At 43.6% G+C, this 23,967-nt stretch overlaps 2 protein-coding genes across 4 annotated transcripts in view; both read left to right on the plus strand.

Annotated features, from left to right (window-relative positions):
• The window catches only part of LOC109369555 (spatacsin-like), a 6,548-nt gene extending 2,391 nt beyond the window's left edge, over positions 1-4,157 (plus strand). Inside the window, exons 6-13 of the mRNA XM_031555230.1 lie at positions 283-749; positions 975-1,120; positions 1,827-1,912; positions 2,429-2,463; positions 3,085-3,263; positions 3,435-3,611; positions 3,851-3,955; positions 4,149-4,157. Coding sequence (XP_031411090.1) covers positions 283-749; positions 975-1,120; positions 1,827-1,912; positions 2,429-2,463; positions 3,085-3,263; positions 3,435-3,611; positions 3,851-3,955; positions 4,149-4,157 — 1,204 coding nt within the window. The remainder of the gene's footprint in view (positions 1-282; positions 750-974; positions 1,121-1,826; positions 1,913-2,428; positions 2,464-3,084; positions 3,264-3,434; positions 3,612-3,850; positions 3,956-4,148) is intronic.
• Positions 3,551-23,665, plus strand: LOC100549373 (spatacsin). Of its 3 annotated transcripts, XM_019619613.2 has the most exons (29): positions 3,551-3,611; positions 3,885-3,955; positions 4,366-4,493; positions 5,172-5,350; positions 5,779-5,986; positions 6,500-6,703; positions 7,571-7,677; positions 8,408-8,553; positions 9,082-9,243; positions 9,664-9,730; positions 10,203-10,368; positions 11,123-11,328; positions 11,897-12,005; positions 12,526-12,685; positions 13,316-13,561; positions 13,788-13,988; positions 15,489-15,651; positions 16,039-16,253; positions 16,374-17,115; positions 17,842-17,984; positions 18,564-18,762; positions 19,457-19,594; positions 19,850-19,983; positions 20,444-20,551; positions 20,840-21,008; positions 21,671-21,759; positions 22,238-22,393; positions 22,599-22,750; positions 23,146-23,665. In XM_019619613.2, exons 3-29 carry the CDS (start codon positions 4,414-4,416, stop codon positions 23,324-23,326), a joined length of 4,830 nt encoding a protein of 1,609 aa, XP_019475158.1. In that variant the 5' UTR covers positions 3,551-3,611; positions 3,885-3,955; positions 4,366-4,413; the 3' UTR covers positions 23,327-23,665. The 3 variants fall into 3 exon arrangements, with proteins under 3 accessions (XP_019475158.1, XP_019475159.1, XP_031411238.1); XM_031555378.1 differs by lacking the exons at positions 3,551-3,611; positions 4,366-4,493 and adding an exon at positions 14,305-14,412 and having other exon boundaries at positions 3,902-3,955; XM_019619614.2 differs by lacking the exons at positions 21,671-21,759; positions 22,238-22,393; positions 22,599-22,750; positions 23,146-23,665 and adding exons at positions 14,305-14,412; positions 21,122-21,590.
• The last annotated feature ends 302 nt before the right edge of the window (positions 23,666-23,967 follow it).

The following is a 23,967-nucleotide window of genomic DNA, read 5'->3' on the forward strand; positions in this document are numbered from 1 at the left end:
AATTAATGAGGGCATGTTCTGGGATATAAAGGACAATTTTCCAGTAAAAATTCTCAGCTTCATGGCTGTTGCCAACCAGAGCAGCTGTGGTCATGCAGCTTGGTGCAAGCAGTATTTAAACAGAAACAAATAGGACCTGGTACAGCTAAAATGCAAAATGGTTGTTCTGATCTGTACACCAAAATGCTTATTGTTTGACTGAGGAAATGTTAAAAGTTGATTGGTCTGCATGGTACCTGCCACAATACATTATGTTATTGGTAACTGCTTTCTTCATCCCAGGTCATGGAAGGCACACTTATCCTCCCTGCGCAGCACAATCAGGAAAAGAAGATCACGTTCCCCACATTTGCTGTGTGATGTGAACCTACCTTGGTATCAGTATTTTACCCATCTTGAAGATCACGATCCCTTAATCTATGAAACCTCTGAGAAGGCGCTGGCCATTGCTCCAAAGGCTTTTCCGTGTGTCCCTTCCAAGCCATTGCAGAGTGCTGGCACAAAGCTCAGTGGTACGGAGCAGCCGTGGAAACAAATCCTCCCTGTACAGTTATCACAAGAAGTGGTGAAACTGGAGTGTAAATCTGTGACTGGGGCCAAAGCTCTGTTTGTGATCCTGACAGATGACAAAGCACTGACACTTGCTCTCTGGGATTTCGAGTCCCAAGATGTAACACACTACCAGTTCAGCAAAAATAGTGTTTATGTGGATTGCAACGAGGACGTGCCGTTGTGTCTGCTGCTGACAGGTGACTTTGTTTGTGTGATTGTTCTGGTGCAGTCTTCCCAGAAGAGCATTGTTTTGTCTGTTCTCCTTCCCTGCTGGCTGACTTTGAATGTGTTCTTGCTGAGCTGTCATGCAAGTGGAGACTACAGCTTTATGTTGATATTTGGTAGACAGGCAGTAGATACAAATCTTGTTACGTAGCAACTCGTTTATATGTTTTTAATTATGTTTTGATTCTTTTATTCAGAGTGTGGCCTCTCCTTAATTCTGTTTGGTTTAACTCAAGAGGAGTTTTTGAACAGACTGATGATCTATGGCAGTGCTGGAGTCGTGGATTCTGTATGTCACCTCAATGGATGGGGACGGTGTTCTATTCCAGTACATGCACTAGAGGTAAACAGATCTGATTTGTGTCCTGCAGATAACAAAAGCACTGCTTCAGGGTAATCAGTGAAATGTAGCAGTGTTAGTGGTATTTCTAGACTAAAAAAACCGACTACGATTAAGGAGTTGTTCAGAACCTCTCCTAATTGAACTCTGGACCACACACCAGCTCTCCTCATGTCTCCAGTTTTCCTGTGCTCTAATTCTACCTTTATAAGTGTCAGCGATCCTTGTTTAAAAAATGATTGATCCAGAGGTCTGGGGTGCAGCAGTCAGTGCACAGTGTGACAGAGCTCTGTCTGTGTGTTCAGTTGTGTGCTCAGGCAGGGAGCTCAGGTGAAGATGTGCTGGGGTTCTTTGGTTCTGTTTGAAGGGTCTGATAGACAGGGAGCTGAGCCAGGAAGGAGGGCAGATTGGCAGCAATAGTCAGTTACTGTAAGCTTATTTTAAAAGTCCTGATTCTCATAGTACTTCTTTATATCCTCAATTAAACTTTGATAAATTGCTTAATTAACATTTTATCTGTAAACTTAGTGGGTCAGGGTTCCTGCAAAACCAATTAAAAGGGCATGGCAGGCACTCACCATGCCACCTTGTTATTTCAGGCTACAGTTACTGCATGTGTAGTTTAAATTTGTTTATTTTTCTGCATGCAGACTTTGGCACTGAATGTGAAGTGAAAAATAGTACTAATAAATGTACCGTATGTTTTTAGAATACGTGCATAACAATGGTGCTGTCTGTCTGCCTAGGCTGGCTTGGAAAATCGTCAGCTAGACACAGTAGATTTATTTTTAAAAAGCAAAGAAAGTCTTTTCAATCTTTCTGCACTCCGCTCCGAACCCCAGCAGTCTGCTGATGGTGCATCCTGCTCGTTTCTGAAAAGTGAGTGACATACTTTGACTGAGTTGCCTTTCAGTTGCTGGCTGTGTGTGAAGGCACATCGTACTGCCTTTGCCTTGTGTGTTTGAATGATGTCATGCTGCAGCTTCTCGAATTCTCATAACAGAGAGGTGGACAATGTGTGGCTTTTTTGGGTTGTGTTCCAAGCTTTTTGGTGTGAAAGCAGAGCACCTTAGATAGATTGCTTGACGAACTTTAAAATAATTTAGCAGCATACCTTTATTTTAATTTATATTTCATGTGATCGGCCTTATAGGAGAATGCAGATGTAACCGTCTATGTAATTTTTGCAGATTTGCAAGAGCTGAGACCAGCCTTAAACTTGCTTTGCTCAGCAATCAGAGAGAATGACATGGAGCCACAGAGCAAACACTTTTCAGAGCAGCTGCTGAACCTCACGTTGACTTTCCTTAGCAAGCAGCTTGAAGAAATTTTTGCCCACACAGAGGGTGAGGTGACTTGTTTTGACTCATACATAGTAATGTAGTTTGTCGTTGTTTAGATGAGAACAGTTTGGGTTTTGGATTAAAACCTACATTTGCTTATAACTAACAATACAAAAAAAAAAAGCTTGCACTAGTGTTAAGTGAATGAAAGGTGTTATTTAAGGGGAAATTTGAGAAATCAGTGTGAACGCAGTAGCTGTCACATCAGACAGGATGCTGCCAGCTGGATCAGCACGTGTAGGAGTGACAGCTTCAAGGTGATTGTGGATGGCAGTGCAGCTAAATTGGTTGGATTTAGTCCTTGGCTGCTCATTCTTCTCTCACTGCTGCCACGTGAGTTATGCTGACACTAATCTTCCCCTGGCTGAAGAGTGGACTTGTTTAAGAAAGCACTACAGCTGAAGAAATAGCCTACCAGGTAATGTTTCTGCCTGGAAAACTTCAGTTTGTTTTACCGTGGGGCAGCACAGTCACACATCCTGGTATAAACCCCAGAGCTGGTACGGGAGTAAGAACAAGTGTGTTTTGTTTATTGAAGTTAGGGGAGTGTGTTCAGCATCCATAAGCACTAAAAATCCTGTACTGTTGACTTCTGTTCAATTCTGTTTTGGCTGTTCTTGGCAGAACCTGATGGATACCTGCAGAAGGCTGCAGAGATTTTAGCTGATTACATCATTGAACTGAGGACGTTTATGAAAAACTACCCTCGGTCACAAGTAAATATCGCAGACGTAGGGAGTGATTCTGAAGAAGACCTACCTGCAATAGAGGAAAGCCAGATGTGGGAAAAACTGACACCTGAGGTAAAAGCAAATAATGAAGTTCTGGCTGTTCTTATTAAAAATATTCAAGGAAATGACTTGAAGGAAATACGGAAAGGTCCTCACAGTGCGAGGGGAACTAAGAATCACAAAGATGGTAACACTGGAGATGAGTGGGGTCGGTTTGTTCCAGAGGTTATTTTTCCCTTTTAGGAAGTCATTGCTGAGGCCATCTTAAGCAACAAAATGCCAGAGGCCCAGACCTTCTTCCGAATGCGGCAGCATCCTGCCCAGAGCCTTCAGGAGCTCCTTCGGATGGGCTTGGATCTGGTCTATGGCCGTCTTCTGAAGGGCAATACCAGAGAGGCCTCAGCACTCCTGAAGAACATGGTGAGAGGTGTTCGGTTCATTTTGAACTCTTCTTTATGTGACTTTATGTCTTCTTTATGTGACTAATGAAATGAGCGAGCGGTGGAAGTGTGAGGAGGAGCTCACCTGTGGCGTGGAGGCAGCGATTCCACCACGTGCATTTCATGCAGTTAAAATAAACGCGTTTAAGAGAACTGCTGTGATCTCTGGCGTGCCTTTAGAAAGCTGAGGGAGCTCAGCGTCCATCTGCATTTGCACAGTTAGCATGCAATGAGTATGTTCTGGTTTTTTTAGGGTTTGATGTGAAGCAGCAGTTGCATAAGATATGTTTCTACACGGCTGATAAACACGTGCGAGATTTGCTGGTAAGTGTGGGAAGGGATGCTGTGGGGGTCTGGCTGATGTGCTCAGCTCTAAGGACTGAGGTGTGTTGATGCTGAGACAAAGCATTGTACTGCTGAGCACACTTTCAGAAGGGGAACTGGTTTTGGCCCTGCACCTTGCAGTGTGCTTCCTGAAACGTGACTTTGACATGTCTGTGATCTTTTGCACTTGCAGCTGAAGTAAAAATTGGTTAAAATGTAATTTATTTGTTCTGGCATTCGTCCACTTTTCATCTCTTTGCACACAGTATGAGCTCCGTTTATCTCAGTGCAATCAGGGCTTTTTCCTAGGGCTGGCTTTTTCCCTAGACTTGCAGGATCAGTTGCAACATAGATATATAGTAGGTAGAGAAAAATTATAATTGGAGGTAATACTTTAATTTGAATTAAAGGTCAAAGTTTTACAAGAAGAAAATTATTTTTCTGAAAAAGAGAAGAAAATGATAGACTTTGTGCATCAGGTTGAAAGCTTGTACTCGGAGTCCTTCCAAGAAAATAAAGAGATGCAATCTCTTTCCAGGTAATGTGGGTTACCAGTTTTAATTATTAATTAATATTCTTAATAGGATTGTGTGTGTGTGTGTGTGTGTGTATAATGTATACAGATACTGTGTCTTGCATTCCGTATGATTTAAAGCACTAATAAAATAGTCATCTGTGATTTAATTAATCTCACACTGATCACTGTGGGTTCGTACTGAGGATCAGGGGGAGCTGATTATTTTTACATCAGTTTAACAGCTGCTGTCGTGTTCCTTCCCAGCTAAGCTGTGACACTGCTGGCAGTGCAGGGGAGGTCTTCTGTTCATGTTGACACCAGAAATGAAGCAGTATTTAATAATTTAATATTATTGGAGTTATTAATCAAGCAAAACATGTTCAAACGGAATGTTTGCTGTATTTATGATGTGTTTTCTATAATATTGCAAACAAAATAGCCTGGGAAAAAACAATCTTAGAATTAAATAATTGTATAATGTTCAAGTACTCATTATTTGCTATGCCAGTTTTGGAAAAATTAGTAAATTCTTTGCCTGTTCTCCTCAGACTTTTAGCTGTGTAAGTCCTGCTATCTCCAAAAATCAACTAGCAAAATCTCTGATTGTTTTTGATCCTTTCATTGTCTCCTATTTGTCAGATTGTGTACTGTTTTACAAAAGCGTACTAGAAGATGCCCTAATGCAAAACTTCATTGCAGTGTAAAGAACTGGAGACAGGAACAAGACTCTTCCAAACATTTGGCCACTCTGGAGTCACTGTTGGATCACGATGGACGCCGGGTTCCCAGCAGGGAGGTCAGGGTGATGCTGAACTGGGCTCAGTGGTGGGATGAGCTCCTTCGAGATCTGATTCTTCTCCCCAGAAAACAAGGCCAAGGCAGGTGTTCTGGAATTGAGATTTAAGAGAAGTTTTGAATTAAAAATCTGACTGCCTTTCATGTAGTGAATGCAATCTTGTGGTTGTGGCATCGGTACAGCCAAAGTTGAGTGTGAGCATATCCTCTTAATTTTTACAATGAAAATATTGTATTCACTTCTGTTAGGATCTGTGTTGTTGTGTTGTGACAGGGAGCTGTCTGGAGTTTGGAACTAGCCGTACTGATTGATTGCCAGTTGCTGTAAGTGCTGTACTTAGCTATGGTTTTTACTTTGCCAAGCTTATTCTACTGTAATGTAGTTATCTCAGCATTGTGTTTGCAAAAAGGAATGCCTGTTTCATATGACACATAAAGAAATGTCAAATTTTGCTCAACAGCCTTTGATTTTGTTGGCTTCATTTCTTTGTTTTTTGTATTTTAAACTCAGGGCTTGCCACATGTAACCCTGAGGCTCTTTGGATGCACCTGACAGCCCAGCACGACTGGCTTAAAATCACTTCATGGATTGAAGAATGTGAGCCCAACCACAGTTCATGTGGCCAAAGTAAATGGCCACCCCTGACTGCAAGCATTGTCGACCAAAACACGTTGTGTAGTGGCTACATGAGAAATGATATCTTGAACAAGCTGGCCAGGTGTGTGCCTTTAATGTGTTACACTAGCTTTCTGTCTTTCTGAAGCCAAAATCAGATAGTTAGAGAAGTAGCTGTTAATCAGATCTTTGCTGCATGTTCATTTTTATATTGAGTTTGGTACCACTGTTTAAAACAGCACACGAAAGTTGGTACATTTGTTTTTAGTCTTGTTGTGGCACTGTCTGAGAGCAGTGAGAAACATGGGAGAGCAGCAGTGCTCTGCCAGGCTTTGGGTCTTACAGAATAGTTGCCTGTTGTCTGTTTTACTGCAGGGGAGAAAATTCTAAACATCCCATGCCATTCCTTGTTCTTTGCCATGAGCTGCAGTAACTAACATGTTAAAGCACTCTCAGCAGTATTTTGGCATGTTATCTTTGCTTTGTTAATGAAATAATTCCCTAGAAGGGAAGTTCTGGTTTGTAATTTTGGAAACACCCTCCACACTTGTTAAAGGCACAGCTGTCTAATCAGTGCATGTTTCTTTTCTTTTCTTTCTCTTTTTTATTTTTAAAGAAATGGGATTTTTGTCCTTTCTGAATTGGAAGATTTTGAACTTCTGCTCCAAAGATTGGTTTCCCTCGGAGGAGTTCTGCAAAATCCTCACCCCGTCCCAAAGTACAGCACTGCCAGTGGCTTGGACTTCCATGCTCGTTTTGTCCTTCACTGCTTAGAACACAATTTGCAGTATATGTTATACACATACCTAGATTACTACAGGTATGGATGTGTTTTTATTCATTGAGTTACGTGCAGATTTAAGTAATGAAACACAGCTGTAGTAGTTGGCAGTAAGAGTCTTACCAGGCTCTTGCCATTTGCAGCATCATTTGAAGATCAAACTGTGAGGCAGTGTGTTGGGTTTCATGCATTTTGAAGCTTTATTCAGGTTGTAATGTCATGATTTATTTGTCTGTCAGTCAGCTAATGAAATAATTATGATCAGAATTAGTGTAATAACAGAATTGCAATCTTAAATCAGTCAAACCAACTTGTTAGTAACTCTGTCACCTGAGCGCAGGTACACGTTTGGTCTTTTTACTTTGAGAAATAAAGAAATGCTTTCTGTCTTATTTCGTACCAGTTGGGATTCCAAAGAGAGAGAAATACTCTACTGGAGCTATAAACATATTCTTATATATGAATACTTCATGATTAGAATTTCTTAGCTGCAACTCCAGTCTAACAATGTAATTATTAAAAAGGTGGAGTGCAGTAGAGGAAAGCTAAGAAGCTTTTTTTTCAGTTTGTGTAATTCATGTGAATTATCAAACCCTCAGACTATGGAGAACGGTGTGTGTGAATCTGGTCCTTTCTTTGGAAAGTGGTTGGGGTTGTGAATTCTGGAAGCTGCTGTTTTGATTTGCAGAAGCAATTACATGGAATCATAAGGAAGGGAGCTGCCAGAGAGGTCCTGTCAGCTCCAAGGTGCACCTTGTCAGCAGGGGTGGTGTGAGTGGCTGTTGTGATAACAGATGACAGATCACTCCAACACCAAATCAGCTCTTCTTAATTCTTGTGCAGTGGGGGCAGAGGATGCTTACAAATACCATACATTCACTGTGCTGCTACTGTTGTTATTTCCAGCTTAACTCCTTCCAACTGCCCTATTTTGGATGACAAGGAACTGCATGAAGCACATCCCTGGTTTGAATTCCTCGTGCAGTGCAGAGGGGTTGCCAGTAACCCACGAGGTAGGAGCCTGGCCTCGCTCAGCAGCTGCTCTGAGGGTGAGGCTGATAGGCAGGTTTGGGACAGCTGGGTTTAATTCCCTGCTCTGCTGCAGGCTTTTCTTGGCCACAGCAAATCATTTACGTGTGCATCAGGTCCACGTCTCTAAAATGTGGATTATAATTCCTATTTAAAATGCACATAGGGATCTGGAGATCTGTCAGAATTGGTCTCTATGTGATCATCATTGCATCTAATTTGCTTACTTTCCTAGAAGTTTCAGCAGAAGGAGAATAGGTAAGAAAACACAAATACCATTAAAATTAAAGCTTCATGTGAGGCATTCTAATTTCTCTGCCCTTTGGGTATGTGCTTTCCTGGACCGAGATTTTTATTGTCATTGAAAGTCAGTACAGTTTGTGTCCTCAACTCATTGTACTTTTCTAACCTTCCATTTCTTGCAGAGGCACACATTAAAAAACAATGAAAGCTTGCAGGTTTTTTTTTTCTTCAGAGAAGTAAGATAAGGAATTGACGTAATACAATGCAAAGGTGTGTGACTCCATCCAAAGAAATGTGTGTAGGTAAAATTGAAGTATAAAATCAGGGATGGTTTAGTGAGAATTAGGTCTTATACTCACAAGTAAGTTGTGAAAAAGTCACTGTTACCTTTTTTCATGCTTGTAGAATAGTTATAATGCACAACTTAATAATTGTGTTTACATTAAATTACATCTCTCTTTTTCTTTCTAGATCCAAAGATGATTTTTCAGGCGAGTCTAGCAAATGCTCAGATCTTGATTCCTAGTAATCAAGCCAGCGTGAGCAGCATGCTGCTGGAGGGACGTACACTGTTAGCTCTTGCAACCACCATGTATGCACCTGGAGGCATTGATCAGGTACTGATCTGTGTGCAGCAGATTGTTGATGCATTTTGGGAGGAATTCTCACGAGGTGCTGAAAATTCAAAGGAAAGAATTGATAAAAACAAGCACACCAACACCGTCGTGGTTCTTGCCATATGAAAGCCTGGTTTTGGTGTTGCATGTCTCATCTTGTTGACCAAATTCAGGATCAGAAGACGACAGAAACAAAAGCTTGCTGGCTGTGTTGTGCCAAGCGATGGCGTTGTGCTGCAGAGGTCAAAGATGAGTCATAAGTGAGTGGAACTTTTTAAAGAGAAGGATGGTTCAAATGGTAACATCTTATTAATACAGGGAGCTGTGCTACATAGCAGAGAACCTACAGCACTGCGTTTCTAATACAACCTGCAGAATTCTTGCAGGAAAAAAGTGCTGCTTTCTGTGTTGTTACCAAATGTCCAATTCCCACGACTTAGATTGTTTGTGCATTCACAGGTTGTTTTATTATAATCTCAATACAGTTTCTTCTTCCTGATTAAATAATTCCACTTCCTTTCATTGCAGGTTCTTCAGAATGAAGATACAGAGAAACCACTAAAGAAAGTTGATCCTCAGCTCTTAAAAATGGCATTGAGCCCTTACCCCAAACTCAGAGCTGCTCTTTTTCCCCCTTGCACCTCTCATGGAATTTTGCCATCTGACATCTCCCTTTACCACCTTGTTCAGGTATGCAGAATGATTCTTGCTCTTGCTAGAGCTATTTGGTTTGCTGTAATTCTGGGCAAATACCTTTTATTTCACATCTGTGGTATGAACTAAACTGCAAGCTGGAAGAAATGCCATAGAAGATTTTTTTATTAGGAAAATGGTAGCTTTGCTGAGATCTCACTGCAGCAAAATACTTGAATGTGTGTTTCCTTGTTTCCTTAAACTAAAATCAAAGTTTTGGTGCACTTATTTATCCACTCAGTAGATGAGGATACAAACATGTATCTTTGGGAGAGAATTAGCAAGATTTGTCATTGCTTGATGGCAGCACAGGCAATTCTAGAGTATCTGCTACTGTGGGTCCCTGAAATATTTTCTAGTCTGAACAGATGAGAAAATGTTAAGGTGTCTTAATGTATCTTGTGTCTCATCTTTTAGTCATTAGTGCCCTTTGACCCCAGTAAGTTATTTGGCTGGCAGTCGACAAATACCCTTGCTGTATCAGGTAAGTTAGTTTCATGGTTTTTATGGTTTTCTTTTTTAACCACGATTGTAGGATCACCTTCCTGTGGAACAGTTGGGCAGAAAAACTTAAAGTAAAGGCCATTCCTTTTACAGCAAAATGACATATTTCACTAAAATCTTGTTGTGAAGTGAAATAGTGTCTGGCTGGGTTATCTTTTTCTGCTAAGCTCTTCATAGACGTATTTTTTTTCCTGAGCGTATTATGAAATAGAAAAGCAGTATTTTGTTTTAAAAAACAAGTTTGAGCCTCTGAAAAAGTGATCAGTCACAGCTGTTAGAAAATGTTACTGCTGGAGTTCTGATGTTACGGTAAGAATTGGAATTTCAGTGGGATTTGGGTATGCTGACATTTGAGGTGTGGGATTGTCATTGTGTGTTTAGTTGTTGAAAGCCATTTTCTGTGTTTAAATCAACTGCTGGTCGGCTCATAAAAGCAATAATATTCCTTCTAGATGCATCAAGTGACCTTCCTCATTTCTCATCCCCTGAACTGGTGAACAAATACGCCATAATGGAACGACTGGACTTTTTGTACTACCTGCGCCATGGGCGTCCATCTTTTGCCTTCGGAACATTTTTGGTCCAGCAGTTGGTCAAGAGCAAAAGCCCCAAACAGCTGTAAGTTACCTCAGAAATGGTGGTGTGGTAGTTCTGCAGAAGTTACCATCGAGCACAGGGAATAATGTCAGTCCTCTCCAGCAGCAGCCTGCTGCTGTGCCTTGTATCTCTTTGAAGCTGCAGGTGTGCTGGGAATCTATCCAGTGCCACTTGTTTCTAAATATCTTGTTTGTATTTTAGTCACTGTATGTTTCTTGTCATCGTTCCTGCACAAATCAGTAAGTATCTCTTGTGTGAACAGCTGAGGTTTGGGCTGAAAGGAAATCAAACCTCCGTGTGGGCTGAGGTACTGAGTGCTGCAGAAAGTCAGTGTAAGACTCGAGCATGCCTGATTGTTTCAGTTGCTGATGGAAGTGTTCAGACATGCAGTGAGCCAGCTGCTGCTGCAGCCCCTGGTTATCTGTGCAAATCCCTGTCAGGTTCTTTAGGCTGCAGTGCTTGGCTTGCAAACTCCACAATGGGACATTCTGCAGTTAAGAACTGCTGACAGTCATTTTTAATTAAATTTAATGTAAACTGCACTGGCTTTGCTTATTTAAAAAAAAAAAAGTTTCTTGTAAACTGCTCATTTTTTGACCATCTGTCATATGTGGGACTTCATTCTCAGACCTCAGGTTTTTTTTCTAAATGCGAAACTTGGTTTATGAACACTTCTCATGCTGATAAAGTCCATGCATTTAGCAAACTGTGTTAGGTATGTGATTGAAAATGAATTAAAAATCATGTTTATTGAATGGTGCTCCTTTTGTTTCAGGATTCAGCAAGCAGGAAATGAAGCCTTTCTTCTGGGCCTCTCTTTCTTCAATACGCCTTCAGTAGCAGCTGCCTGCGTGTGCTTTCTGGAGCTGCTTGGGCTCAGCAGCCTCAAACTGAGAGTTGATATTAAGGTTGCAAACATGATATTCAGTTACAGAACCAGAAATGAGGAGTCTCAGCACAATCAAATAAGGGAATCTTTGGGTATGCGTGTTTTTCGCTCTCTTTAGCCTAGCGTGCTTTTATTCATTGGAAAGAGAAGCAGTGATCAGCTGGCAGATGGTGCTTACCATCTCAGGAATGCAGTGACAGTTTGAAGAGTTTGATTTGAAGAGTTAAAACTCTTGCTGTTCACGTGCTCCTGCTTCCTACCCATTCCAAACGAGGCAGGAGGGCTGTAAGGTGACGTGCAGGCAGAATGGCAGCAGTATCTGACAGATGCTATCAAACAGCTGCCTAGGGCTCTATTAAACACCTCAGTAAGGTCCTTGCTAACGCTGTAACACAACTAGAGGACTAAACAAAGGTTTTCTCTTTTGCACTTGGAAAGTTGTCTGCAACCACAGTGGAATCAGATGTTCAAAGCTGTAAAGAAATCAAATTTATCCTAGGAATAACTGGAAAGTTGGATTACTGACTGCACATCTGCAGCTGTCTTCTGTCCTAGTGCTGGCTGTTGTTGAAGTGTTTGCAGTAATAGAACTTGTGCTTCCCGTTAATCCTGATACTACTGCTCTAATCTCAGCAATGGTAATGTATTCTTTTTGAACAGTTGAACAGTTAATGAGATTGGCTGATGGTGAAAAAGCAGCAACAGAAGAAGTTCTTAAATCCTTAGAAGAAGCCTTTTGGGATTCAATTGAGCATCAAGGAATAAAGAGGTAAGGAAAATGACTTGAAGGATTATGATGGCAAATTGAAATTGAGCGTTGAATTTTATCATTTGTAATTTCAGACACTGAGATCTGGGTGTGTTTTATTGTAGTACACTGGATAACAGTATTTGAGTTTAGCATACAGTTCCAGGGTCAAGTAGCAGAGGCAAGAGAGGCGTGCTGGCAAGAATTACAGAGTTCTGTCAGCACATCTGACTTACTGCTCCACAGAGACACCTGGGAGGGAAGGCTGTGGGATTATTCTCAAAGCTTTTGTTGTCAAGACAGAGGCTTCATGGAAGGGAATGCGGACAGACTGTGGTGGTGTGGGAGCTCCTGCAGGGCTGACATAGCTGAGGTGAGGTCAGTGGGATGTGCAGGTGCTGCCATTTGCAGGTGTGGATCTTGGGCCATAGTTACACACTGGTGACATCTGATAGGAACATCAGTTCATTCCAGCAGAAGCTTAAAGGTTTGTTCTTATGTGTTTTTCCTTTTTTTAATTTTTATTTTAAATTCTGTGCAGGACATCCAGCGACTCCAGACGGCAGTGGTCCTTGGTGATGCAGTTCTGCAAACTCCATACGACGAAACTGAGCACCTCATACCTGAAGGAGTGTGCTAAATCCAACGACTGGCTGCAGTTCATCATCCAAGCCCAGCTGTACAGCTATAAGCCAGATGAGGTGAGCTGTCTGTGTATGGTTTTAAATGAAGACAGAGATCTTCATGAATGCTCGTTGTGATGTTCTCCAAAAAAAGAGAAAAGAGGAGAAGAGAAGAATTTTGGTACTGTTCTTTTTTTATTGAAGGGATGGCTCCCATATGTTCAGTAGAAGTTACACTCCTTTTGGTTTTAAGTGTAATTTAAAATTAATAAAATATTGCCAGTAGGTAACAATTAAATGCAATTTAGAAAAGATAATGGGAAGAAGCTCACTGGAAAATTCCAGCTTATGAGACACTTAGCAGTCCTCTTTGTTTTTAACCTTAATCCTTCTGTTGCTTTCTCGAGAAGAAAATGTGTAACTCCACAACTGGAGGAGTTGTGTGTCATCGTACACTGGTGGCAGTATGAGAGATGAGAAAAATGGGTTCTCTGGGAGTCACTGTAGCTTCACGTAAAAGGGGAGCTTCAATATTTCAGTGGAATAATTCACATCTGCAAACACGTTTCCTTCTCAGCTCTCCAGAAGCATTCTGAAGAATCGAATGTGAAAGGTGTCTGACTTTTGTGCACATGTAGAGCCTCAGTCAGCCTTGCCCCTCGTCCCCCTTGGGCCTTGCTCTGCATGCTGCTGTCATTGTTTTCCTAGGTCACGTCTGTCCTTGAAGGCTTCGCTCCCGTTATACAGCATCACCTGATGTTGGCTCTGGAGAAGTCACCGCTTCTGCACGGCGCTGCGGGGGGTCCTGAGGGCAGCACTGGGAGCAGACATGCAGACGGTCTCTTCCAAATCCTTTTCCGGTGTCAGGAGGGCCCCAGTGCTTCGTGTCACCTTTTGGCTGAAGGACTGAGAGACCACGCTCCCATTCTGAGTGTTTTAGCAGCGTGTTTCCCTGTGAGTACTGCCTGAGTTATTTATCTTTTAGAGGAATAGATAATTAGCAATTGAGATGCTCTTATTGTGCAGTTGCTATACTCAGTAAATATGTAGGTTGCACTCATCAATTTTTCTCAATTTCTGTGGAAATTGTTGTGAGTTGTCTCACACATTTGGCCAACTTGTGTGTCATGAAGTGACATTTTTTGTCTGGTCATTACAAACCCATCATTTTATTTGACAGGAGGCTGACATTATTCACTGTCTCTGTGTCTGGATAATTACCAGTGTGGATAATGTTACCAGATCTGAAGCAACAAAACATATTCAGAGCTCAGTAGAAAATCACAAGTGGGATCTTCATGACCTGTCACTTATCTGGAAAGTGTTTTTAAGAAAGCAAAAATGTCAAACACTTATAAGGGGATTCCAGCTCTTTTTAAAGGTAAGGCCATGTCATTGAGTGAGCGTAAGTGCTTGAGTGCAGCTCACGTCTTCTCGGAGGGAAGAACGCCTGTAGATTCCCCTCTGTCTTGTTCTTTGTGGTCTGGGTAGCCTGGATGTGATATATTGAACAACACAGCCAAGTAAGGAGATCTTTGAATGGAAGTTCTTCCAACCATTACAGGCTTGAAGATCACACCTCAAGCTTGCATGCAGTGTTAATAAATGAGAACGTTATTGTTCTGGTTAGGAACAGAATTCTTCCTTTACTGAAGTACTTTTAGGGAAGAGTTATAATCTGTTTTTGTGTCTTAAAGGATTCCCCTTTACTGCATATACTGGAGATGTACGATCTGTGCATGAACTGTAAAAAATACAACGAGGCTAAAACCAAACTGGACGAGTTTCAGAAACTCCTCACAAATGTAAGGATTCGTTTTCTGTGAATGTCTTTGCAGTGATTTCCCCCCTATTAGAATGTGGCAGCTATCTGATGTCTTATATTGAAGTTATAAGTGTTCAGAGTGATCTAGGAGCTGATTCTTTTTGAATGAATTGTTTGCAGCAGATTCTTTTGATAGGTGATGGAAGAAAGTAGTTGATTATTTGTTTCAAACCTGCAGTGTATTTTTCTTAGTCTTATTCTGAGTTGCTACAGCAGGCTAAAATGCCACTGTAGCTTTCATGTGTGAGCATTTCATTGTTTGAGGGCTGACACTGACTCAGGTAGGACCACTGTTGGAATTATCTGTGGTATTCTGTGCTGTGCTGATAGACCAGTGACTTACAGGGGCTGCCTGTTCGAGAGAGAGAGCTGTTCTTAAGTATGCCCCTGGGTTTCTGAAAGCATCAGTGCCATTGCTTTGGTTCTGGCAGTTGTTAGCAGTTGTACAAACGCCTCTTTGACAATTGCTCAGTGAACTCAATTGCCATTTAGAACTGAAGTCCATTTAGAACACTGACTTAGCAGTCAGTTCTCAAAGGATCAAAGTGGTTTCATTCTGTGTTCCTTGTTTGTCACACAAGGATTTGCATACAGATAACCTCAGTGCTTTCCTTTCCACTGTGATTTTCTAGTCCCATGAATGTCTTCGGAATCAGCGCTGCATGCCATAATGCTTCGTTGTTTTCCTTCCTGCAATTCAAGCTAATGCTGCTCACTTTCCTTTTCCTGTGCACCACTCACACAGTGAATGTGCTTATGAAGTGTACAGAAGTGTGCTGAGCTGTTGATCTAACCATTTATTTTAGCTATCTGTTCATCCTTCTTGCAGTTCTGTCTCCTCCTCAGCTTCGTGAGCCCTGCAGTAAAACTGACTGCCTTCAAATGGAAGTCCAACATACGTGGGTGATGGAGCATCCCCCCGTGGGGCTGGCACGTGGTGTTTCCTGAAGGAGTTCGATGTGGAGCATCTCTGATAACCAGTGTGATTGTCAGCAACGTGCAGAATAAACTCACCGAAAATAAGCCCCAAACTCACAGTTCTTTTTGTACGCACAGCTTAAGAGCGGCGATGGACCGGCAGCTTCTCAAGTCCCTGTGCAGTGGCTGGAATCACAGGCCTTGTTTCTTCTGGAGTTGATGCTGCAGCAGTGTAGGACAGAATACGAATTGGGAAAGCTCTTACAGCTGCTTGCTGCAACAGATGATCTCCTGCTTGCTGGTAAATAGAGCTGCTCTGTGAGGTGAAATGACGGCTTTGACCTGCAGTGCAGTGTTACTGGAGTGACTGAAGGCGATTACTTGGCGTGTGTTTGTGGTGCTTCATTCAGTGAGAGAACTGGGGTAACCAGAACTGGTTCTTATGGTGAACTGCAGTGATGAAAGTTGTGTGCAAGTCTGGTTGGGAATATGGGTAAGCACAGGTGTGTGCTGGTGAGGGGCACACCTTATCTACAGAAGTATTTCAGTTCTGGGCTTAGATACATTTTTAGTCCCATGTAAGCTTTAGAGTGTAAAATCTGTGCTCCTCTGGCAGGCTGCATGCTGGCATTGGCATAAGCTGAGTTCAAAACCAACTGCTGTCACTGTTTGTGCCCCATTGAAACAGGCCCTCATGTGAAGAAACTCTGTGCGCTCAGTGAGATCCTGAAGGGTTCCTCCGTGTCCATTAATCCCTCCATGCTGACCAGATTCAGCCCAGAAACGTTTCAGAATGAGTGCAGATCAATTCTGGAGCAGCTCCAAGAGAAAGGAATGTTCTCTCTGGCTCGGAAGGTGGCAGTGCTGGCTGAACTGCCTGCAGACAGCGTGGTTACCCGAGAGGTACGGCACAGGGCAGCAGTGATGGTCACCTCCTGGTGCTTCTGTTACTGGCAGCATCGAGAATATAGCTTTATGTTTGTTTGTTTTGGAAGCTTTGTAAAACCTGTGTGAATTTTGCAGATTCTAAGAGATCTACATCTTTTAAGAGACATGGGAGAGTGGGATCAAGATCAGATAAGAATTAAATTCTGGAAAAAATGTAACGACAGCTTCATGAAAAATTCCATCTCCAGCCAAGCTGCATCGGATTTCTTTTTGAATCAGGCCAACGTGGTGGTTGAATCCTCAGTTCAGGAGAAGATAAAGAGCATTACAGAGAGACATTTGCTGCTTACCCTGGCTGGCCATTGGCTAGCCAAGGACGTCTCGATGGCGCTGGACAAACTAGAAGAGATAGAGAAAGAGATCTGGATTTGTCGTATCACACAGCAAACTCTGTCCGCAGATGAGGGGTCAGGCAGGTCGAGGTGCTCCTCCTGTGCTGCAGTGAATGGGGATTTTACTTTTGACAACTTGGCCAAGGAGTTTTCTTTTTCAAAGCTACCTGCTCTGAACACACCAAACTACTTAAAGGTGGAGGGTCTGGAATTCAGGGAGTGTCAGCAGACCTTGGCTGGTGATGAGGAGGCGGCGCTCAGGTTTCTGCTCGGATGCCTTCTCGATGAAGGGAGCGTGCACGAGGCCAGCCGTGTGTGTCGCTATTTCCACTTCTACAGCAGAGATGTTTCACTGGTGTTGCACTGCAGAGCCCTGGCCTCGGGGGAGGCTGACCTGGACAAACTGCACACAGATATTCAGGCTCTTGTAGCAGCAGAGAAGACGCAGGAAAGCAGCGCGTCGCAGCAGAGCAGAGTCCCGAGCAGTAAGTAGCACTGATTCAGCCACCTGACAAGTAATGAAGCTGTCCTCCTAAAGGACTCTTCTTAGTTACTGTTTCCCCGAAGTTTCTGCAGGTTATTTATTTGGTTCCAAAGTCCTGCAATGCACCCAGGCTCGATGTGTTTCAGAGTCTCAACCATTTGTTTTTTCTAGTTCACAATTCAGGTGAAGCATTGCTGAGCATGATCGGTGTTCCTGCTTCTGGAACGCAGGCTCTCGTAAATCTTGAGTGCATTTGTGGAGCTGATGCATGGAACTACTTTCATGAATGTATTTGTCTGAATTCTTTGTGCATTGTAGTGGGTTTAGTGTTTCTTAGTAGTAGTTCTGTATAAAACACCATGTGCCTATTCATGAAGTACGAACTAGAAAGGTTTCCAGTACTGAGATGTGTAAGGCTTAATAAGAATAGAATGGGGTAAATGAAGCCTAAGCCATCAGAAACACTGCTGAACCCATTTCCTTGCTCTCATCTGCTTAGGAATTCTAATCTAAGGTGGTGTGGATATTTTTAATCATTTGTGTTCTGCCATATTGTGTATATTGTAACAATAATGATAATAATAGACCACTGGTATCAAGAGTTCAGTTTTCAAAGGCTGAGAAAGTATGCTGAACTTGCTGCAGACTTGTGAGGTCTTGCTGCAGGTGGGAGGCTTGCTGCTACCTGTCTTTGTGAGGCAGGAATTCGTAATGTTCTTGTTTCCAGCATCCAGCTTAGAGGACTGGACGCACATTGCAGACCCATCTCTGGATGATCAGATCGTCCTCAGTCTGAAGGCTCTCACAGATGAATGTGTCCATGGGAGGAACTACTGCAGACAGGTTCTCTGTCTGTACGAACTTTCTAAGGTATGGCTCTGGTAACATTATTAAGGAATTGAGCGGTTTGTATCAGGCTGTGCTCTGGAAGTTTGTGCAGAGGAGGATAAGGAGTGATGGAAGTACTGCTTAGGTGCCAGAAACAAGAGCAGTACTGCCAGCCCTTGTGTGGAAACATGGCCAGATGCTCCTCGACTCCCCAGGCTCCTACCTCACTCCAGTAAGCCAGATCTCAGCCTGAGTCTCTTTTGATGTGCATTTTTAATAATCCTTCAGGCATATGTTGTTCATTGAGCTAGGCCTTTGTGTGGCTGTTTGGGTTTTATTTGTTCAGGAAAGTATCTGTCTGTTAGCAGCAGCTCTGCATTAAGCTCCGATGGAGTTCTTGTATGCCACCCTGGTCTGGAGAAGATTAACACTGAACATACACGGATGAAGGCATTGTGAAGTGCCATAAGATTATGTTCATGTGTTTTGAAACTGAGTTTTATCTCCTCCTGCAGCACTTCCCTTGCACTGGCCAATTAAGATGAGATACTGCGAGTCAATATATGTGCTGTGATTGGATTTCTTCTTGTGCATCTTCTTAACTGCATGTACATTTCTTAGGAACTGAACTGCTCCTACAGTGAGATGTCAGCCCTTGACCCTGAAAAAGTGCTTCGAGCCATTCTGTCCTCCCAGCAGGCAGAGCGGTGCAGGAGGGCTCAGGCATTCATCACCACACAGGGCCTGCAGCCCGAAACTGTGGCAGAGCTGGTGGCCAAAGAAGTCGTGCAGGAGCTGCTGGCCTCTTCAGAAGGAAAAGGTACTAATGGCACTCAGTCTTGGTTTTTAACTTTTTTTGTTTGAAAATGTGGTATCTTTGTATCTGAAGAATCATCCTTGCTCTGAAGATACTGGAGTGCTTATCATAGTAACGTTTAGGCAGCTCTGTAAGGTTATAAAAATATTACATTATGACAATTAACATTAAAGCTCTGTGAGAAAGGATGAGCCATCAGGAGATCTAGGATTCAGGCTGTGCTTTCCTCTCTTCCTTACTTTTCCTGCCTCTCCCTTGCAGACTTGTACTCTTCCTGTTCCCCTCGTATCAGTTCACTTGTGTAAGCTTGGATGATTTCAGGCACCACTCTTAGAGGAGTCAATTTACTAACCCAGCAGAAAGCAAGAGTTTTCTTTCGAGTTCATGAGTTGAACTGATTCATGGAAGAGTACAAGTCAGAGCCACTGCAAGGGATGGGTTAGAAAATGCTCTTTTTCAGCAGCAGCAGCTTGCTGGATGTGTGAAATTATAGGTGTGTGTCATTGCAGTGGCAATACAGATGTTCAGAAGGATTGGATTTCCATAGTAGTAGTACCTGATTCCCACATCTCAGCACTAAGATCAGAAATGTCTTGAGAATGTAGTTCCAAGCCCTAACTCAGTCAGATGAGGCTATGTTGGTTTTGTTTCTTCTGTCACTGTAGCACTTTGGGTATGACTGGCTGTCTCTGTGCAGGACAGAAGCAGGTTTCCAACCCTGCAGCTGAGAGCCAGGCGTTCCTGCAGCTCGCCAAGCTGTGCCAGGACCACACGCTGGTGGGCATGAAGCTGCTGGAGAAAATTTCCTCTGTGCCACGTGGGGAACTGTCATGCAGTGAGTAGATGGCAAGCAATGATAAGGAGTGCATCACCAAGCATGGCAGCATTGGCTTGAGATCACATCACAAAGAATAAAAGCAATGCTGGCAAAAGCATCCGCTATTTATCTCAGATTTGATGGTAATCTGAATAGATGGACAATAAATGTATTGCTAAAGCATTGCATGAATTTACTCTGCAAGCAAAACACAGTTTTGTTTTTGTGTGTGTGTGCTGATAGCTGAAATAACTGAGTTCTTGTGTTCTTCAGTTACAGAACTGCTGATTTTGGCCCATAATTGCTTTAGTCTGACTTGCCACATGGAAGGAATCACCAGGGTCCTGCAGGCAGCACGGCTTCTCACAGATGAGCATTTGGCACCTAACGATGAGTATGGACTTATGGTGCGTGTGTTTGCTGCCGTGTTGGTTGCCTAGAGCATGTGTGATGGTTTCTTCCAGGTTTCTTCAGCAGGTGATGCTCTGAGCAGTCGTGGAGGGTCGGGGTGTGGTGGGATGGAGGAGTCCCTCAGCTGTGGGTGGCAGTGCTCGTGCTGCACGGCTCACGTTGTGCTCAGTGTAATGGTGGTACTGCGAGGGGAATGTATTGACAGACCTACAAGGTCACTGGGTGTTGGTATTTGCTAACAGTACGCCCTTTCCCATCACAACAAAAACAGAGCAGCAGCTGATTTAAAGATAAAGCCTCTCGGCTCTGAGGGAACATCCACCTGTGTGATGCACTGCATTGCTGTGCCGTCCGTCCACAGCGAGCACAGCCTTCTCCCCAGCACAGCACTGCTGCCCTCTGACAGACCATCTTTCTGTTAGTGTGAGCTGTGTACTTACACTGCTGCTTCCACAGGTTCGTCTGCTCACTGGGATTGGCAGATACAATGAGATGACCTACATATTTGAGCTGCTGCACGAGAAGCATTACTTTGAGGTGCTCATGAGAAAGAAGTTAGACCCGGTAGGTGGTGGGAAATGAAAGAGGAATGTTTCCAGAGCGCTGTGTCTACATCAGAAACTGATATTTCACAGCAAGGTGAATTTGTCTGGAGATCCCAATTACTGGAGTGTAGGAAGCGTAGAATAATTTTCCCAAGTAATGAATTAATTCTGAGTTCATTAGATATCCCAAAGAGAGAAGTAAGCACGTTTTGCAGAATAGTATCAGGACAGATCTGCCTGTAGTACAAAGATGTGAGTAAGAAATAAGCTCTTTGAATCTGAACGTGGTAATCCTTTGTCTGAGCAGAGTGGGACACTGAAGACAGCGCTGCTGGATTACATCAAGCGCTGCCGCCCAGGGGACAGTGAGAAGCACAACATGATCGCCCTTTGCTTCAGCATGTGCCGGGAAATTGGAGAGAATCACGAGGCTGCTGCTTGCATACAGCTGAAACTCATTGAGTCTCAGCCGTGGGGTGAGTGTCAGCTGCAAAGCCAAGGAGTGTGTGCACTGCTGCAGTAGGTCAGATTGCTGCAGTCTGCAGCACACGATCAACAAAAGGTCCCTCAATGTTGTGTTTGTGTTAAGAAGGAAGACGTGCTGGTGAATGCAGCTGTGGCTCCCTGCACTGTTCTGTAACACCCACTGATGTTGCCCTGGCTGGAAGAGGGCCCCACTTGCACCCTGCAGTGCATCTGCCTGCTCTGGTTGGTCTTTTTCAAGGAGCTGAGGTTTTGGCTGTTACTGGAATGTAACATTTCAGTGCTGGGAGGAGGTCAGGACACATGCAGCTTTCCCTCGCTTACGCTGGTGTGATGCAGTGTAGGGATTTGTGTTCATTTGTTTTGCTTTACAAAAGCATAGAGGTAGAGCATTACTGTGTGTGTGTGAGAGAACCTGCTGCCATCTGAGTTCCCCGCTGTGTGATGTGCTGGCAGTTCCTGCAGCAGCTCTGGCTCACAGCCAAACAGCTCTAACAGCTTCACCATTTCCTAGAGCTTTTTCTTTTATATAGATATGAGAGAGTTTTTTGCCACTTTCTGAAATGAGTGCACACAGAATTGGTGCTAAGTATTTTTCATCTTACTTTGTCACCTGTGGAAATAATTCATTATTCCATTTTTTTTCCCATTTCAGAGGAGTCTCTTCAGGATGTTGCAAACTTAAAGAAACTGCTGATGAAAGCTCTGACCCTCTTCATTGATGCAGCAGAAAGTTACTCTAAGGTAACAGCACATAGAACCGTATGGCACACGAGAAGTGAGCTGAACTGCGGGATCAAAGAGGTGCTGTGGGGCTGAGCAGGGTTCCGGCCCCATAAAACATCAGCACGTGAACCTCAGGGTTTGTCAGTTGTGCAGCACACAGCAGCCCCAGTAAGGCTGCTGTCACAGCACTGCATGCTGCTCACCAGTCAGACTTGGAGGAGTGCAGTGAGGTTCCCATGTCCTCAAGGAGCGACTGTGAGCGTAACTGCTTTACACTCAGGGCAAGTGAGAATAAAGCAATACAAAGAGCGTTTAGAAACCAGGGTGATCAGATCATGAAAATAATCCTCGCAGTGAGCGAGATCTCATTTAAAACTAATGGGATTGATCAGTGTGTGACAGGGCGTTGCTGTACACGGCCAAATAGTGGATGGCTCTGAATTGGGCGTTTCAGTCAGCAGTTTGTCCTCCTCCTTCAGAGCGTTTCTGTTTCCAGGACTCCTGTGTCCGCCAGGCCCTGCGCTGCCGCCGCCTCACGAAGCTCATCACTCTGCAGCTGCATTTTCTGAGCACCGGTCAGAGCACCATGCTGATTAACAGGAGCAGGCAGAACCTGATGGAATGCATTGTGTCCTTGCCTCGATTCTATCAAGTAAGCTGGGCTTTCTCATCTGCTGCTTTTTTGGAAACCCATAGCTGTAACCAGCAGGTGTGTGAGCACTTGGCTCCTGTGGGCTCTGCCACGTGGCCACTGAGGCCTGCAGGTGTGCTGCCCTCGCAGTGCTGCTGACAGAAGACAACATCTGTGTTAAGCATTTGTTCCTGCCCTGTACCTCCAGCATCTCTCCTCCCTGCAGGCGGCTGTTGTGGCCGAGGCATATGAGTTTGTTCCAGATTGGGCTGAAGTTCTGTACCAACAAGTGATCGCTAAGGGAGACTTCACTTACTTAGAAGAATTCAAACAACAGAGACTGCTGAAGCCTGCCCTGTTTGAGGAGATTGCTAAGAAGTGAGTAACTCTCCAGTCACGTTGGGAACTTGGTTTTTCATGGGCAGAAGCAGCTGCACATCAATAGCGTGCAAGTCCTAGTATTGTTAGAGACTTATCTGTGCTAAAATACAGCATACAGGAACCTGGAATGCATGCTCAGTTTCTTAGGCATAGTGTGGAAATAACAGCAGTGGATCAATTATTGTTTTTATTGAGCAGGGTAAATAGAGAGCCATAACTAATGCTGGTCATAGTGCAACTTTTTAAAATGAACTGCAGCAAAATAAGCAGCCAAGAGAAGCAAATGTACCTGTTGAGCACAGCCTCCTTTTGAGAAATACTTTTCTTTTAGCAAGACAGAAAGCTGTACTGGCTGCAAAGCCTATCTGAATGTCACATGAAATTATTTTCAGGTGTAAGCAGCACCCACCCACTGACGGTGCTCTGAGAAACCTGAAGAGGCTGCTGGCTTACTGCGAGGACATCTCCACGTACTACAGGCTGGCCTATGATAACAAGTTCTACGACGTGGTCAATATGCTCCTGAAGGACGCGCAGACTGGATGCTGCCTTAACGACATGTTATCCAACTAGAAGCACACACCAGCACCACAGCCTGCATGGTCAGTAGGGTTCTACTACGTAACAGTAACTCCAGAAAAATGGTGATGGTTGTAAATATTTAAAAGGTTGATGCTGTCTTAACCTGAAGGTGTTCTGTACAATAAATCCTACCCTTTCCAAATACCTGACTGATGGCAAATATGGGCTGGTACAACTGGCCCTGGACCTCAGGGATCCGCAGAGCGTTAGGAACTGGGGGGAGAAGGGATCACCATAGAACTGCACCTAAACCAACAGAAAAATGAAGTAATGCGTCCTGCACACTGACAATAAAATAAGCAGAATTAATTGGCTCCTACGTGCTACAGATCACCTGCTGCTTGTCACCTTTAATTCCTATCTGATCAGCTTGTTTCCGTTTTCCAGCTTAGTGATGAAGTTTAAGTCTTTTTACAACTCTGAACAACACCTACCTACTGCTTAATAAATTCCAAGAGCAGCAACTAAGAATATTTGTGCTCAACTCACAGTTATGAATTCCTTCCCACACTCATGCAGGGCAGCCATGGGGACGAGGCCTTACCTGGAGCTGGGAGCCAGTGTGTTCAGCTCAGGGCTGCCAGCATGGGTGAGGGGCTGGCAGTGGGACCAGTCCATGGGTGAGGGGCTGG

This window comes from Meleagris gallopavo, chromosome 12 (assembly GCF_000146605.3).
Source record: "Meleagris gallopavo isolate NT-WF06-2002-E0010 breed Aviagen turkey brand Nicholas breeding stock chromosome 12, Turkey_5.1, whole genome shotgun sequence".
Lineage (NCBI taxonomy): Eukaryota > Metazoa > Chordata > Aves > Galliformes > Phasianidae > Meleagris > Meleagris gallopavo.

Coding starts and splice junctions, on each gene's coding strand:
- LOC100549373 (XM_019619613.2), top strand. CDS start 4,414: ATGATAGACTTTGTGCATCAGGTTGAAAGCTTGTACTCGGAGTCCTTC. Junction 15,652..16,038: donor AGATGATCTCCTGCTTGCTG/GTAAATAGAGCT, acceptor CCATTGAAACAG/GCCCTCATGTGAAGAAACTC. Junction 17,116..17,841: donor GCAGAGCAGAGTCCCGAGCA/GTAAGTAGCACT, acceptor TCTTGTTTCCAG/CATCCAGCTTAGAGGACTGG.